Genomic DNA, 17637 nt, shown 5'->3' on the forward strand with positions numbered 1-17637 from the left:
GCTCGCCTACCGCTTCACTAATATCACCCGAAGAGATGTGGTCGACCCACACGTCAATATTTGATAAGAGCTTTGGGCTTATATTGCATAGAATTTGCGTTTGTGGGTTGCGTCCTTTTTAAAGTGGTGCCGGCAAGCGAGTCGTTTTAGCTTTACATTTCAAAAATCCGAAGCAGATGTTAATAATGAAACGGAAACTTGCACGCGGACGATAACAAACAAGCAAAGTGGGCAGCCAATTAACAGCGATGCCATCTTGCAACAATAATTAATTTTTGCAGCAATTTGTTATACATGGGGGGAGGGGGGGACACAGTCGTCGATGTTTGGACCAAAAAGGGCAGTTGATGATCCGAAAATAAGTTTCTTTCAGATTTAAACTTAACAATTTTGTTACGACTTCGTTGTTGTCATGCGGTGGGTATTTTAAAAAGGGGCAAGTAAAATTTTGAAGTTAGCATCACGATCTTCTGCTATTGATGTGGTAACATCAAATTTGGCATGCGACCAACTTATCAAAGAAACCGTTTATTTTGTTACGTCATCGACTTTTAGCTTAATTGCAGAAGTGCGACTCGTTTAGCCTACATATCAAACTTTTGCATATATTGTTACTATTTTTTAGTGCAAGTGTGAACCAAATTAAAAAACGACCGATTTTACCAAGAAAACGTGCCTTAAAAGAAAATTAGCTTACCAATTTACAGCAGTGAGTCATTATCACTAAAAATGCTTTGCTTCAGCTGAGTAGGCCTATATTCCCCGAAAGCGCAGTCAAAAAGTGAAAAGTAAAATAACGAAAATACTGAAGACGGTGAAATAAATAAAAAAACATCAACATACAATTACATATTTATCCAAAATAGCTACAATTAATCAATGTTAACATCATAAAATGACGCAAATGCGGACATAAATGAAGGATGAGGTCCTAATGGAATGATCGCAGCTTGAGTTATAATAATAAAATACTATAAAAAACGCACAGAACAAATCAAACTGTAGAAACAAGGAAAAACAACGAACAGTAACCATCCGCTAACCAATGCGAACGTGGTAATTATATACTGTACAGTAGATTACCACAATAAATTGGCTTGATGAAATCATTGCACCGTCGTACCGCAATGCAAAAATAACACACTTAAAAAAATGAGACGGGTAAATGATGTAATGTTTGATCATTGACCACTGATTCATCTACAGATTACCAATCTACTGAACAATGTGTTGGTTGATGTGATGTGAACGATGCGTGTACATGTCGGTATTGCACTTAGGCCTATTCAGCAACATAGCCAAGAGATGAAAACTGATAGAAAGTTTATTCACAAAAATAAGCAAAGTAAACTTAATCGAATTGATAACCCAAATCTAATGCCATGCGCTTACTATAAAACGCAAATGCTTGTAAAGGAAGGTAATCTACGAATTGAAATATATGCCAACTTTCAACATACTATTTTTTCCAAACTCTCAATTTATCTAAAACTAAGCCTCTCGGTCCCGGACTTTCACCTTTTATGATTAAGTTAGCCTAGTCCCAAAACTTCTTCAAATTTCTAAATTGGGTTGGAAGAAACAAATACTTTGTCCAAAGATTACTAAGTAATCTTAGCACTAAGAGTAATCTTTGCTTTGACTTTAAGCGAGTAACAGTACAGTTTGGGATATCGCCTTTGTAAGCAGAAAACAAGATAGGCTATGTTTATCAGACAAACTAAATCAATACACTTCTTGGGGTGATTGCTGGGTACTGCTGCTAAATGCTGCAAATTGAAATGTTAAAAGTACAAAACTTACACATTTGAGAGGCATGGCCACAGTTTTACAATGTCTTTTTGCTGAAATCGTTATGTCATTGAAGTAATTGAAAGGAGCGTATCTCTGTCTTAGATACGCCTATTTTTTGACTACATTCGCCGAAACAAGATTTTCAACAGCAACTTTTCATTGATCTGATATGCGCTTGAACCATGTTTGAAGACCAACCAACTAGGTTATGTCTAATCGTCCGCTCCCCGTACAGTTTTTTTAAAACCGCTTTGCCAGTATCTCATTATCGAAAAAAGATAGAGAAATTTCGTTTACATTTTCGGAATCATCGAATTTTTATCCATTTTTAGAAAATATCTTGAAAATGACTTCAGTTCATCTTTAATTGAAAAAAAATTTTGAGGCTAACCAAATCTTAAAAAATGGAATACGAATGCGACCCATTTTGAGAAAACTTTGTGCACACAGTGTGCCTGCACCAACCAACCGGAAGTCACGCAAGGTATTTTTATCGTTGTTCGTTGAGCACGTGATTTAAGAATTCCGCACATGGCACCATCGTTCGACAAAGAAGTTCTTTTGGAAAAGGCGTTTCGAAGTAAGGTTGTGGTATTATGTGATCTAGCCCAATCGATTAGGCAACCACTGTTCAACTGTGTTAGGGCATAAAATTAGCTATAATTATGGTTTATTATGATATGATAACATAACACTATGCTAGTCTATACTGTAGGACGAGAAAAAGGAGGGTTTAATGTACAACCTGATGACGTCACAATTTGAGTAGCTGAGGTCTAGTATACAAAGGCATCCTGTGAATTTGCACCTGTATACTTGACCCAGATATCGTACAAATGTGTTTTTACGGTACCGTTAAATTATATACTGACCTCGGACGCAATTAGAAGCTTTGTGCTAGATATTTTAAACAGCGTCCCTTTCAACAGTTACCGAATTTAAAAAAACTTTGTAGCTCGTTAGGCTATGCTACACCTGCTGTATTCACAGGTCCTGACCTATCGCCCAGACTGCAGAGTTTGGCTTAGGCGCACTTGAGACACTTAATGACTTGGAAAGAGTATCTATGCAATCAATAAGCGCGTACTTCCGTTGTGTCTAAGCATTTTTGTACACTGCAACTGAGTACCGTGCTATAGGAAAATAGCCTACCAATACGACAATAACACTATAATAGTTTGTAAATTAAATTTTGTTCTAATTTTAGCATACTCATTTAACCATGGCCATAGTATAAAGGGTGGCAATCGAACGCACCACCTGAACATTACGGAAAGAAACAAAATTAAGTCATTTACGATTTTGTCAGTTGTCTGAATTAAAATGTTTCAATTATGTCGATTGCTTATAGTTATCACTGATGGACATGGTACTAAGTATAAATGCTTTGTTTTGGCTGGATGGTTGTATTCGTATTTGAAAAATATTGTACTAATTTCCAAAAAAATAAAAAATACTACTTAATGCTATTTTTCTGAAGAAGCGCTTGCACTGTCTTAATTAATTTCTAACACTCTTATGATTGTTTTGTATCATTCGTTATTATTATACCATACCATGACATAGAAATTTACTACAGCAACTACTTAACTGCAAAATCTGACCTGCACTGCTTTGCGCATGGGATAAATTAAGTACTGCATGACAAAAACGTGATGACGTCACCGAATGTGTTTGAAGAATGAATACACAAACCCAAACAGTAGAAAGCATTTTTTACTTCTATTCATTCTAAGTTCAATTGCTACTCCCAACCTTTTGCTGTATAATATATTTACCAACACTAATGCAACTAACGTATGCATTTTTAAGCAAAACCAACAATTTTAGACAACGGTAAATGTCTGAATTCGCTCTTTCATAACATGCGACTTACAATTAAAGAAAAAGTTTTATTCGTAACAATTGTGCTAAGAAATGCCAGCTTAGATTAATCTTCGAGCCAGATGTCTTCAACAAAAGACCCACATCTGGGTAGCGAGCCATAGGTTCCCAACCTCTGGTCTATAGTACTTTTGTAGTTTTCAAACAACAAAGTTACAACATTTGTAGTTAGATTCTGACTTATTTAGGACTTTATATTAAATTAAATGCTGAATTATTGAATTGCATTTTGTTAACGTTTTTGCAACTCACTAAAGATAAAACGTTTACACTGAAAATTCTAAACTTGTTGTCTCTGCTTTAGATACTACTAAGATTTAACTTTGCCACTCCTAGTAATAACTATCCTTGTAAATTGTTCTATTATTATTTTTGTGCAATCTAAAATGCACAAACACAAATTTTCACTTAAAATGCAATCCATAAATCTGCAATCACAAATACTTCTATAAATCCCATATGTCAGTAAAGCTTCCTCATTTTTCAAGATACAAGCAGCTTAAAAAAGAATTTTGACCTAGAGTATGTTTCCCTCAATCAAAGTACAAAACTATTTCAACAATAAATCCCATATTCTGTCTCATATTTCCTTATCGAATGTCGTGTATCAATTTAGATGTCCATGTTAGGATGTTCGGAGTTAAATGCGAGACCGAGTACTCGTCCGGATATTGCAGTAATTTCTAAAACTGGTATTTGGCTGATATTTCGTTATTCACACCGAGTCTCTTAGTTATATACGTTTCAATGTAATTATTCCGACACCTACCCAGTAATTCTGGATTGATTGAGTTGTAACCAAAGAAAGTGTGTTGTATGTTCATGCACAAGTTATAATTTATGAAAACAACAGACCCTAGACGCTTACTCGCGCATAAGAAGAAATGAATAGTTAGCTGGGGTGATATGTTATACCTCTGCATATTCATAATCAAACCTGATTGTTTACGTCTTATAATGACGAGAAACAACCTATTTTACTTGAGTGTATTCCACAACAAAGATGTTTAATTTTTACAGTTAGTAGCCTTCCAGTTTAGTTTTCAGTAAGCATGCAATGTTAGTAGTGTTACACTGTTAGAGCAATACGGAGAAAGAAACGTTTAAAACCTCTTCCATAAAGACACATTTGCGTTTTGTTAACTTAACTTGAATGCTATGACATAGTCTGTTTTTTTAACACAATTTGAGGGACCGAAACTATCTCTTGAATTTCTCAAACAGTCCCTCAAAAATTGTTTTTCTGCAACTACAGTATAAAATTAGCAGTTACTGTATATGATGAAATAATAATTAACTGCTTTTCCAATTAAATGTTGTAATGATTTGCTGTTATCATCACGAGAATTTTTTCGTGACAACACACTATATGCATGTACGTCACGTCCGAGCACGTCAGTTTCAGATACAAAAGGAAAGAGAAAAGAAAAGGTTGATGATGTGTTAGAACAGGCAATCCCATCATGCACGGGGTTGTCATATTGGCCTTTTCCTACTAAACTAAGTTTTAATGATGTTTAGCATGAAATTTTGAGCTAGGCATTTTAACATTTTTTGGGAAAATCTTTTTCAAACCAAGTAGCATCGCCTGGCATGCCGTTAATTTAAAAAAAATATTTTAGTTTAAAACTTGCAAGACACTGACTAAAAAATTCATTATCGGTGAGTTGTCATTTGGTTTAACTGATGCTCGGTGGCAAATTTAGCAACACTGAAAGGCGGCATAGAGACAATTGTACGTTAGTAAATTTTGTGCAGAACTTATCCATTTGTATGCCAGATTTTCGCAACATAGGCTACACCGAAATTCGATCAGTAACCCTTCAAATGATCAAAAATAACAAATATTCTGTGGTCAAGGGCGCTGAGCTCGTTTTTCTGTTTTAACTCCTTGGCTAGTGTATGAGGAATACACACTGAAGCATTGCCAAAGATAGTCTTTGTGCTTGCGGTTTGCATGTACTTATTACTAGGTATTGTTGTTCCAAACCAATGAAATATATTATTTTGTTCAAGGCTGAATGTGTAGAAATTAACATGAAAATGTTCTTAATTTATGAAATCCATGATAGACCTATTTTGGCAAAATGCGACCTGTCACATCCAGTTGTATGTCGTTTATTTTACTTTACTTATAATGATGCTGTTATTTAACACAGTTACAAACCATCATGCAGCGCAGTGTTGCTCAAATTTGGTCGATTTTTTACATGCCCTTGTCACAAGGTTGTAAGACTTTCCAATACCACTATGAATTGCGATCATCGTTTTTCCTGAAAATTATTTCTAAAAGTGAAATAACAATGTAACCTCTAAAAGCCAGCACGAGTCATTGATATGTTTTGGGCGGAAAAAATTAACCACACTTCCGCCACAGAATCAGCTAATGAAACAAAATTTCTCAGAAAAAAAACGAGATATAATGATTCTACTGTATATGATATATATATATAAATGTAAAGCTCGTTTAGCCAATCCCCAATATATGTCTTAAGATTTCTTCGTGTGAGCTACGATTATTTTATTGTAGTCTTAGACGAAAACGCGGCATAGGCCTATACACCAAGCATAGACCAAAGTGCCAGTATTTTAGACTTGAAAACTGGTAGTGGGCCTATATGCCGGCATATACAAAAAGTACTTATAACTGTTATACTTATTTATCCGACCCCCAATATATTTTATACACTTCAGGTGTGTACATAGCGAATCAATAATACAAAAGTTCTGTCAACTGCAGGAATTTGGTACAATAATACAAAATAAATAACCAAAAATGGGAGATAGTTGTAAGGTTTTTGTTGGGAATCTTTCTTACGACGCTACTGAGGATGAACTTTACGAAATATTTGGAAATTGTGGAAAAGTTGAAGAGGTGGCTATAATCAAAGATCGTGAAACTGGCAGAGCTCGTGGTTTTGGGTTTGTCACCTTTGGCTCTCCGGAGGAAGCACAGAAGGCAATCAAGGAACTTCATCAAAATGATTTCAAAGGACGTGATCTCACTGTTCGGGAGGCGGAGTCAAGAAGAGGTGGTGGCGGCGGTGGAGGAGGAAGATATGGTGGAGGTGGTGGATATGGCGGCGGACGCGAAGGAGGAAGATATGGTGGTGGTGGTGGATATGGCGGCGGGCGTGGAGGAGACGGTTATGGAGGTGGTGGTGGATATGGAGGTGGAAGAAGAAGTGGAGGTGGTTATGGTAAGTCTTGCAGATCAGATTGCAAACCAGTATAAACCTGCTATTGCTATAAAATATTTAACAAAGCCAAGGGCTTTCGCTTGTCACTAACCAGGACATATCTTTTGTATAATATGTATATAATAATATTTTGTTAATAGCAATGATGCTTACCTGTTGTTTAGCTTTAAGAAAATGTTTTTTTATTTGCTTACTGAAACAACATGTTAGTTATGGGGCTGGACATACTTATTTTGGGCCGAAATAATCATATTATTATTTGTTCTTTTGTGAACAATCCAAGGGTAAAATATCATTTAAACCAAGTGGATAGTTCCACAAGGACTTAGAAATGTCCCCAAGGGTGACACACATCAGGAGTTATGTGTTTGACAGGGATTTAGATTACGAGGTAAGAGGGCCAATTTAACATTTTAGTTTTTAATCCAGCATCCCTCGTTACATTAAGAGAATTGTTATTTATTTGCTTATTTTTTAATTCTACATACATAGGGTTGGGACAACTTAGATCTGATTAATTTGTGTTTAAATCTTGTTTTAAAAATGAGAAGTGATGGCATACCCCAAAAAACGCAATTTAAATTAGGCGTTTAGCCTTCCATTTTTTACCTGATATTTTTTTTTTGAAAGAGCTTGTACGCTGGTATACAGTACTAAATTGATGCTTTTTAATGTAAATGTTGGGCTGATAGCCAAATACTAGTGCATTGAGTTTTAATGCATATATGATATTTTAAGTGTTTTAGTCACATAAACGAACCTTAGACTGTTGTTTTTACGTTCAATGCACCAGGTTACGTGTTGACATACCAAGGCCAAATTGGCTGGCTGAGTTTCAATTATAACAACTTAGACTTGGCCATATCAAGTAATTTCAATTCTCTTCTGTCCCAACCCTAACAGTAGTTATTAGTTATAATATTATGCTTATGTATATACTAGGTTTTCAAACTTTCTTTGGTTTTTTTAAAATATAACATTATAACAGTTCATTATCAGTTCATGTTAATTTTAGTCACAATAAATGATAAATTTGGTTGCTCAAAATATATCTCATTGGTCTATTGCGTTTTGCACTAAATGGCATTTTCATTTTTGTTATAGTTATTTTATATAAATGTTTTAGTTTTTTTTACAAAACAATTAGACTATAGTACAAAACATCCCAAATTTAGACATACCATTAGTTTGTGCTTACTAGGCATGTTGTTGAGATTAAACCTTGTTAATTATTGCTTAATAAATTGTTCATTAATCTGACTCCATTGATATCGCATTCATTAACCCCTGATAGCTTAGTTCAGCATCACAGTATCAAAACCGAACTGTCAATGCCTTTAATATTGATATATTTTAATTCTCAACGAAACAGTTACTCTTTTCAGAGCATGGAATAGAGTTGCATTCAGTAGACCAGGGTGGTCCAAACCCTGGCACGCGGGCCGCATGCGGCCCGCGTGAAGCTTTTGTGCGGCCCGCGAACACTTTGTGGATGCCGGAATTATCAGTGCTAAATCCAAGGTTTAAAAATACACCTACGCTTTATAAATACATTACATTCGCCACAACCCTAAATAAGTCGTGCATAATCGGGTCAATAGGTAACTATGAGGGAACAATGTCGGTTTGTGACGACACAAACGTGCGTTGATATTTTGCTTTTGTTGCTAGCGCAGAGTACACTCTCGAATTTGGTTGTAAATTAGCTGCAACTCGTTTATTTAGTCAAGGGGAAAAGTTTACTAAAAGCATGAGTGTCAAAAGAAAAGTGTCAGAGGAAAACAGAGAGTTCAATTCTACTTGGGAGGAAAGGTATTTTTTTGCCAATAGCAATGGTAAACCACAGTGTCTGGTTTGCTTGCAAGTTATTTCAGTGCCTAAAGAGTTTAATTTAAAGCGACATTACAGCACCATGCATGAGAAAAAATATGGCCAATACCATGGAACTTCTAGGGAAGCAATTTTGAAAGAGTTAAAGGGCAATTATTCCAAGCAAAAAAAAATGATTATTGGTTTTTCCAAACCCGATTCAACTGCAGACCTTAAAGCTTCATACGAAGTTGCTCTAACGCTCGCAAAACATGGAAAAGCTTTTCGAGACGGGGAGATTGTAAAAGAGTGTGCGATTAAGATGGCCCTTTCCTTTGGAGATAAAAAAATAGCCAAAAAATTTGAAAACGTTTCTTTATCTCATCAAACCGTTGCAAGAAGAGTGGCAGAATTGAGCGAAAACGTGACTGTGCAATTGAAAGACGTTGTTCAACAATGCAAGTACTTCTCTTTAGCCTTGGATGAAAGTACTGACATCAGTGACGTTTCCCAGCTTTTGGTTTTCATTCGCACTATTGATAAAAACTTTACTGTATTTGAAGAACTACTCAAGATATCTCCACTTCGTGGAACTACAAAAGGTATCGACATATATAACAGCCTTGCGTCTGTCGTTGATGCTTATGGAGGATTTGAGAAGTGTGCATGTGTTGTAACAGATGGTGCCAGGGCAATGACAGGACGAAAGAGAGGACTAGTTGGCATTCTAAAAGATCATGGAGTGAACTGCCCAACATTGCATTGTATCATTCACCAAGAAGCACTATGTGCCAAAGTTTTGCAGATGAGTGATGTTATGCTTAGTGTGACGAATATAGTCAACATCATCAAAGGGGGAAACAGAGCCCAGAGACATAGAAAATTCATCCAGTTCTTAAAAGATGTGGGTGCAGAATATGAAGATGTTCCACTATTCTCAAAAATTCGATGGTTAAGTGCAGGCAAAACATTGAAACATTTCTTTTCTTTGCGAAAAGAAATACTAAATTTTCTCCAGAATGAGATAGAAGGGACGACCGAGACATACCAGATTCAGTTGAGTGATGACAAGTTCATTGGTTCGTTGGCGTTCTTGACAGACATTAGTAATCACTTCAATATCCTAAACATGAAACTGCAAGGTAAGAAACAAAATATTTCTCAATTGGTTGGACACATTGAAGGTTTTCGCAAGAAACTTGTGCTATTTAAGGCTTCTTTGCAAAGGAATGATGCTACCCACTTTCCTGCATGCAGTGAAGTACTTGGTGAAAGAAAAAGTATCGATTTTTCTGCATTTTCTAACAAAATTGGTGACATCATCGATGAGTTTAACGACAGATTCGCTGACTTTGATTTGCTGAAAGCACAAATGGAGCTTTTCAACAATCCAATGGAAATAGTTATAGAATCCCAACCATCTTACGTTCAGCAAGAACTATGTGAATTGCAGTCAGACCCTTTTCTTCTTTCACGTAAGAATGAGCGTTACGACGCCTTTTGGAGGCTTTTAAGCAACGAACAGTTTCCACGATTAAACGACTTCGCACTGAAGATATGCTCCATGTTTGGTAGCACATACATATGTGAAAGCACTTTCTCCATTATGAAGCGATTAAAAAGCGACACACGGAACAGAATGGCTGATGAAACCCTGGATGCCTGCTTACGTCTGTCGACCACTGAATTTAAAGCAGAGATCGACACCATATGCAAAAGCAAAAACGCAGAGTCGCAAGCAGAGATTAAAAAGTGAGTTAGGCGTGCAGCAAAACATTAGGTCGATCAGAACAGCAAACTCAGTCCTTTCCTTTCATTCATTTCATTTCATTCATACAACTGTATTTTGTAAGCGACAAGATTTGTTAATGTTCATAGCCTGCGAACAGTAGTTAACAATGTTTCTACTTTCAGCAACGCGTTATCATTTCTCACTATGCGGCCCGTGAAGTTTTTCTCAGACCCTAATGTGGCCCTTCATGTTCGCAGTCTTGGACCACCCTGCAGTAGACTGTTAATACTCGACTCAACAATTGAGAACTAGCGCATTGAGCGCTGTAGTACGAATGACGTGATTCGTAAGTAATCAAAACTGGGTCGCGTATACTAAACACCAAAATATAGCCCAACGCTTGTTGATAAACACACGAAATAGAACACAAATAACATTATTACATATCAACAGATCTGCACGAGAATTATGACCATACATGTTGGGTGTTTGGTGTGATTGTGACAATTATGAAGGGCTAATTATGACAATAAACCCAAGTACTCGACAGTCCAAATACTGGACTTTTCTAAACAAGAACTATCTATCACTTTGTTACACAAACAATGACTTTTGCTTATTATAGTATGTTTGTTAATGGTTCTGAGATGTTATGTAATAAATGGTATAGGTTAGTAAGATTTAAAACAGATCTGAAACCCAAACATATCTCACGACACATTGCACCTAAACGGATTTTGCCGTAATGCTAGAAGTTTGTCACAATCAAACCCTACACACATTATTTGCATGTGATTTCCCATGTAAAGTTTGGAAAGTGGTTTGTCACATGTATTACAGTAAATTATCCATTATCGCGACACTTTGTTAAGTGTCATGTTGGCACTAAAAGGCAAGTGATTTTACTGTTTGCATTAAAAACTTATCACTAAAATATCAGGCTTACCTGATGATTATAATTGTTGGTGTTTTCAGTTGGGAAAAAACAGATTTGTACTTTGCTGCTTAGTTTCGGCTATACAGTAGACTCCTTATTATGACCACATTAGGACCAGACCATATTAGTTAATATATCTGCATGATTGCCATAAAAAATTTGAAAAAATGGTCAATGTGTCTAAAGACTGGTCATAGTAAACAGAATTTTATGTGGCAAAATTCGTGATCAGACCAAAATGGTCATGTACAGTGCATGGTCATATGAAGCAGACTACACTGTACTCTGAGAAGTTTCATCAAGATTACCTATATTTGTTTGGTGCTTTGTATTAAACAAAACCCTTATTTTGCAGGTGGTGGTGGCGGCGGTAACTACGATGGAGGCAGATACGACAACTATTGATTGCAAATTACATACTAAGCAATTCATTTGAAATGTTTAACATATACTTTCTGCCAAAGCAAGTCAGGCTTTGCTGGGTTAGCATCTATAGTTTTAAGCTCCTAATATGTTGTGCACTATCATATGGGCCACCTGTATATGGATATAAACTACAATCATTTGTTTTGCAATTTGTCTCTGCATTTTTGTAAAAGTTGCCGCTAGAGCATTTTTTACATCTTGTATCGTGCTTTTTGGCGTACCTTTTTAGAAATGTGTTGTAGTATTGCTTTGCCGTTTTTGTCATTCACATCAATTAAAAGTGGAAGCTTCAAATGGCTGTTTTACATGATGCTATAGCCTGAGTCTGTGGTGAGCAAACAAAAATCATAGCCTTAAATTGAAGCTTGTACAGGGTGGGTCAGAAAAACCTACCACATTTCAAACTAGGAAAAAGGGACAAAGTTTATAAGCATTCAAAACATGTATTGTCTCATCTCAAAGTCAAAAGGTTATCATTTGATGTAAATATGTTTTAATTATTTCATCCTGTAGGTGGTGCCCTCGAGATGTAGATGGCGCTCTCGAGGCCTTCCAGGTGGCTTTCGAATTAGTGCTGACTGCTGAACCCGTAGCTTTGAAATTTTTGACCCAGAGCATTACAGACTTTCGATTGGGTCCAGGGTCGTTACGGTTTAGTTTGAAATGAGTCTTAAAATTTCTTAGCGTTCGAGTCACATATTCCCCATTTCTAATGAAATCTTCCACAATAAATGCATGGTGTTGGCAAGGCACGCCAGTCCAGGCCATTTTACATACAGATACAAAATTTTAAAAAATTGCATAAAACATTATTTACTTATAAAAACTAAAACCTGAAACACAAATGGGAAGCCGCACGCTCGCGAGCCGCAGTTTGCCCACGTCTGGTCTAGCTGTAGGCTAGTCTAGTATTGAATAAATGGCTATAGTTTATAAAGCCCAATTACACATGTCTTCTGCTTCGAAAAAAAGAAAAATCACACACGAAATTAATCAGTCCAACAAAGATTCGGTAAAAGCGAGTTTTGTTATCAGTGAAATGATAGCAAAGTCATCACGGCCCTTTATCAAGGGTTTGTTCATAAAAAATGCCTTGTAAAAGCAAGTGACTTTTTATGTCCAGCTAAAAAAACTGTTTGAAGGCATAAGCTTATCCCCAAATACAGTTGCAAGTAGAGTCACAGATTTAGCTGCAAATGTGGAGAAACGATTAGTTGCGACGGTAAAGGACTTCGAAGCATTTTTGATTGCCCTTGTTGAGAGCACAGATGTGTCCGACACCGCACAATGTGCTGTGTTTATCAGGGGTGTAGACTGCATTCTAAATCTGACGGAAGAGTTTCTGGAATTAATACCATTGAAGGGTATTACAACTGGACGTGATATATTTCAAGCCTTGGAAAAGTACTTCGAGAAGCATGGATTGCCATGAGATAGGCTTGTATGTTTGGCCACAGACGGTGCACCGGCAATGCGTTCTAGAAATGTGGGTGTAGTATGAAATGTTGGATTTGTGAAAAACAAACTAAAAAGTCTTGAAACCGAAAGAATCAACTTCGCTAGTGTACACTGCATTTTACACCAAGAAGCCCTTTGTAGTAAAAGTCTACAAATGAAGGAAATGATGGATGTTGTAGTTAAAACAGTCAACTTTATACGATCTCGGGGGCTGAAGCACAAGCAGTTTAAATCATTTCTTGCAGATATGGACTCTGAGTACGGTGAACTACTTTATCATACTGAAGTGAGATGGCTGAGTCGTGGAAGTGTTTTGAAGCGTTTCTTTGCACTCAGAAATGAAATCGCTTCATTCATAAATATGAAACACAGGGCAGTTCTTTTGTTGGCTGATGCTACTTTCCAATGCAATCTTGCTTTCCTAACAGGTATTACACATCATTTGAATGAATTGAACTTGAAGCTTCAAGGTAAAAAACAAATTATTACACAGATGTATGACCATGTGAAATCGTTCAAAGTCAAACTACGTTTATGGATGCAGCAGTTGGGTGAGGGGAATTTGACTCATTTCTCAACTCTAGAAGGACGGAGTGCGTCAATTGACGCAAAAGGTCAAAACGGCGCAAATCTAACGTTTTTTGTTGAGAAAACTGTGCTGTTGCTCCGAAAAAACTACTTCTATCGCATGTCCGCTTTGTGCATTTTAATTAACAAAAGCAATCGCATTGAAAATACAAGCACTCGTGCCTAAACACTTCTGTTTCACGCAACTCCTTTTTCTTCTTGCACTCTTCCGGGACTTCTCTCCTGTTCTGGCGCATTGTCCCTACGAGGCTGCACTTCTTTTCCGCAAGTCGCAACGCCAGGTCAAGTGAGGTGAAAAATTATCGCAAGTGACGTTGTAACCTCCTTGAAAAAGCGGAGCCATGAGTTTCAGTACAACGTCGGTGGGCACACTCGCGTGGGGGCTCCTTGCGTCATCTTTTCCAACGTAAGGAAAACCGTTGAATAAATATTTGTTTTCAACGTCAACTGCCAGCCAGAACTTTAGACCAAACTTGTCTGGTTTATTGGCCATATATTGGATGAACTTGCAGCGTGCCTTACACGGCAATAGTTGCTCATCCACAGTTATCTTCCACTGTGGAATGAATGCTTTTTGACAGTTTGATATAAAACTGTTCCAAAGTTGTGAAGCGAGTGCAAATTTATCATGCAATAGATTCCTACGCCTTTCCGTCTTCAGATCGAAGCGAAGGAATCGTATGAGCTCCAGAAACCTGTCTCTTGCCATGGTTTGGGAAAACATCAGACATCCCCACGACCTCCCCACAAACTCTTCACAGGGAAGTTGCGCCCTCCTATCACGCCACGAGCAACCACCAAGCCGACGAATTTATCTAATTCATCTAATTTATCTAACTAAGAAACTCTTACTACACATACGCTTCGATAAACTTCAAAAATTCCGAAATTAGGCTGCGCTTGTGACGAAACTACTCTGTTTTGCGGAAAAGTCGACTTGCATAGTTTGTCGACACGTTTGTGCTGTGACCTAGTTCGTGGCAGCTGTGACCTAATTCGATAAACCTGTAATTATCAACAGAAAGAAAACAATGCTCTCTATCGCGAGAACTGGTTTTTGTACTGTGAAGTAACATTAACAATGCGTCGATTGACGCACCCCGTCCTTCTAGGTAGTGACCACGTTAATTATCTCTACCGGTAAAATAAAATCTTCATATTCATGGGTTAGTTACCTAACACTAATGTAGGAAAAGTCAGGAAATATCACGGTTTTGCGATGCACCACTTAAAAGTTATAGATGCACTTAGGTTGAAAATGCGTCAATTGACGCGCCCCGTCCTTCTAGTGTTAAATGCAGTTTTAGATTAGAAAGTTGCTGTAGACAGTGTAGAGACTATCAGTATAGCGTTTTTCAAAATGAGGTCAAAATTTAAACTTTTTAGGTCAAAAAACTGGTTGCCCTAGTTATCACTTATCAGTCTCTTCTTGCTATTACGTTCAACGCCGCAACATGTCTTTATGGTGTTGCTGTGACAATGTTTTATCTGGTGGTCGGACGATTCAACCCACGGACGATTCAACCCGCGGACGATTCAACCAACGGACCTTTCAACCCACGGACGATTCAACCCACGGACGATTCAACCCAGGACGATTCAACCCCGGACGATTCAACCCAGGACGATTCAACCCCGGACTATTCAACCCACGGACGATTCAACCCCGGACGATTCAACCCACGGACGATTCAACCCGTTTATAAAAACGTCTACGCAGTTCGTTATCAGGCACGGATGCCGCTTTTACAACTATACCAATACACATCTTGTGTTGAAATAAAAACAAGTTTATGTACCGTGTTGTAACTAGTAGGCCTGCTTAGCGAAAAGCCTACACGTCGATTAAAAGTCAAACCTTAGAAACAACTGTTTGTTGATTGGAATGAAGATTGCACGCAAAAAAAGTCTATATGGTCAATTTTTTTTAACCTGCTCAGAATGCTATCACAAAACAAATTTCTGTCTTGTGCGACGTGTAGTACAGAAGTTATTAGGCCAATATAAAGTCAATTGTTTCTTTTAGGTCAAAATCTATTAAACTTGTAATTTTGTAATATTATTCTTCCGTTTTTCTCTTTTCTTGTACCGCAAACAATTCCAGTGCCCCAAATTAGAGGCCTACTTAGAACCAAAGCCACCAAGAGAGGGAAGGCCTAGCTCTTTATACGTGCTGTGTTTGTGTTCAGGTTCATGTTCTTAAGCTTGCCTGTAAATAAAACAACTTTCTTTCTAATTAATCGATGTATAAACAGGTATCTATAAAAATATCTGTAGTTTGTGTACATGCAAAAAAATAAATAACTTACACACATTTACGTACGTGAGTCGAAAGCTAACTAAATCATGCATTTTGTCTTTTCAAAAACTTCAAAAATGTTAACTTAATGCTAAAAGGAGAACATTTTATATAATAACCGATCTACAATGGTCAATACAAAAAATAATAGCAGGCGTAGACAGAAATGTACGCAAAATACTGTATAGGGCAAAATAACAATATTCAAGGTTTTACTGGAAAGCAGAAAACAATAAGTGTTTTGATGTACAACCAATGCTAACAAGAAGTGGTAAAAGAAAAAAAAGGAAACACAAAAAGCTTTATATTAGCTTAGGCCTATATATTAGCTTTATTTAGCTTACATAATATTGGCTACAAAGTAACTTGGTGATAACCTAAGCCAATAGTACGTGAAAGGTCCGTGGGTTGAATCGTCCGCGGGTTGAATCGTCCTGGGTTGAATGGTCCTGGGTTGAATCGTCCCCGGGTTGAATCGTCCGCGGGTTGAATCGTCCGCGGGTTGAATCGTCCGTGGGTTGAATCGTCCGGGGTTGAATCGTCCGGGGTTGAATCGTCCGCGGGTTGAATCGTCCGGGGTTGAATCGTCCTGGGTTGAATCGTCCGTGGGTTGAATCGTCCGCGGGTTGAATCGTCCGCGGGTTGAATCGTCCTCGGGTTGAATCGTCCGTGGGTTGAATCGTCCGCGGGTTGAATGGTCCGCGGGTTGAATCGTCCGCGGGTTGAATCGTCCGGGGTTGAATCGTCCTGGGTTGAATCGTCCGTGGGTTGAATCGTCCGGGGTTGAATCGTCCGTGGGTTGAATCGACCTGGAACCGTTTTATCTTGATGTATTTGTTCAAAGAAGCTTCAATATAATCAGAATATACAGTTGTCAAGGTGTACAATTAATTCTAAGATTAAGAAAAGCAGAACAACGACCTTGAGGCTCATTTATCAAGGATAATAAACAATTCAACAGACAAACATTGTATTGAAGTGGTCGCCCTTACAGGTTAAGGTCGAATAAACAACCCTTTCATTACAGGTTCTTTAGGTTCCCTTATTGTTGAATGTGCATCGCTAGGTGTAGTTAAGGTCGATATTGACTTTGAGTACTGGTGGGTGGTTGTCGATCTGGATGCTTTCTTTGTCTAAGGTTTTTGGTCTTATTTACCATCCGATAAAAATACAGGTCTCTTTTTAGTCCATGCAGATCTTAACATGCATGCCCATAACAACTGGCTTGATCTTTTGACGATAAGTAAAATGATTGATAAATTAAACATGGAGCCGACTGGTATACGGCGTCCCAAACTTGTTTGATACGTTGTTTCAATACTATTCACAACAAATTGCCAAGCTTTTTGAAAGTTTTGGCTCTTTCTCAACGCATTTTTAGATACGCTACTCTAAGCTGAATTTACATGTATATTAACACTTTTACTGCAAGGAAAAAATAGATAAAATTCTTGTTGGGCTAGAAAAAACGTTTTAACAATTCTGTTAAGTATCAGGTGCTCTAACCGCT

General features: G+C 37.5%; 1 protein-coding gene across 2 annotated transcripts; it reads left to right on the forward strand.

The window, feature by feature from the left end:
• Window positions 1-6352: 6352 nt before the first annotated feature.
• LOC143462064 (putative RNA-binding protein RbpB) lies at window positions 6353-12076 on the forward strand. Of its 2 annotated transcripts, XR_013118132.1 has the most exons (3): window positions 6353-6878; window positions 7162-7269; window positions 11712-12076. XR_013118132.1 is itself a non-coding variant. In XM_076960087.1 (2 exons), exons 1-2 carry the CDS (start codon window positions 6455-6457, stop codon window positions 11759-11761), a joined length of 474 nt encoding a protein of 157 aa, XP_076816202.1. In that variant the 5' UTR covers window positions 6353-6454; the 3' UTR covers window positions 11762-12076. The 2 variants fall into 2 exon arrangements, 1 of the variants encoding a protein (XP_076816202.1); XM_076960087.1 differs by lacking the exon at window positions 7162-7269.
• The last annotated feature ends 5561 nt before the right edge of the window (window positions 12077-17637 follow it).

The sequence above is a fragment of the Clavelina lepadiformis genome, chromosome 6 (assembly GCF_947623445.1).
Source record: "Clavelina lepadiformis chromosome 6, kaClaLepa1.1, whole genome shotgun sequence".
NCBI lineage: Eukaryota > Metazoa > Chordata > Ascidiacea > Aplousobranchia > Clavelinidae > Clavelina > Clavelina lepadiformis.

Coding starts and splice junctions, on each gene's coding strand:
- LOC143462064 (XM_076960087.1), top strand. CDS start 6,455: ATGGGAGATAGTTGTAAGGTTTTTGTTGGGAATCTTTCTTACGACGCT. Junction 6,879..11,711: donor AAGAAGTGGAGGTGGTTATG/GTAAGTCTTGCA, acceptor CTTATTTTGCAG/GTGGTGGTGGCGGCGGTAAC.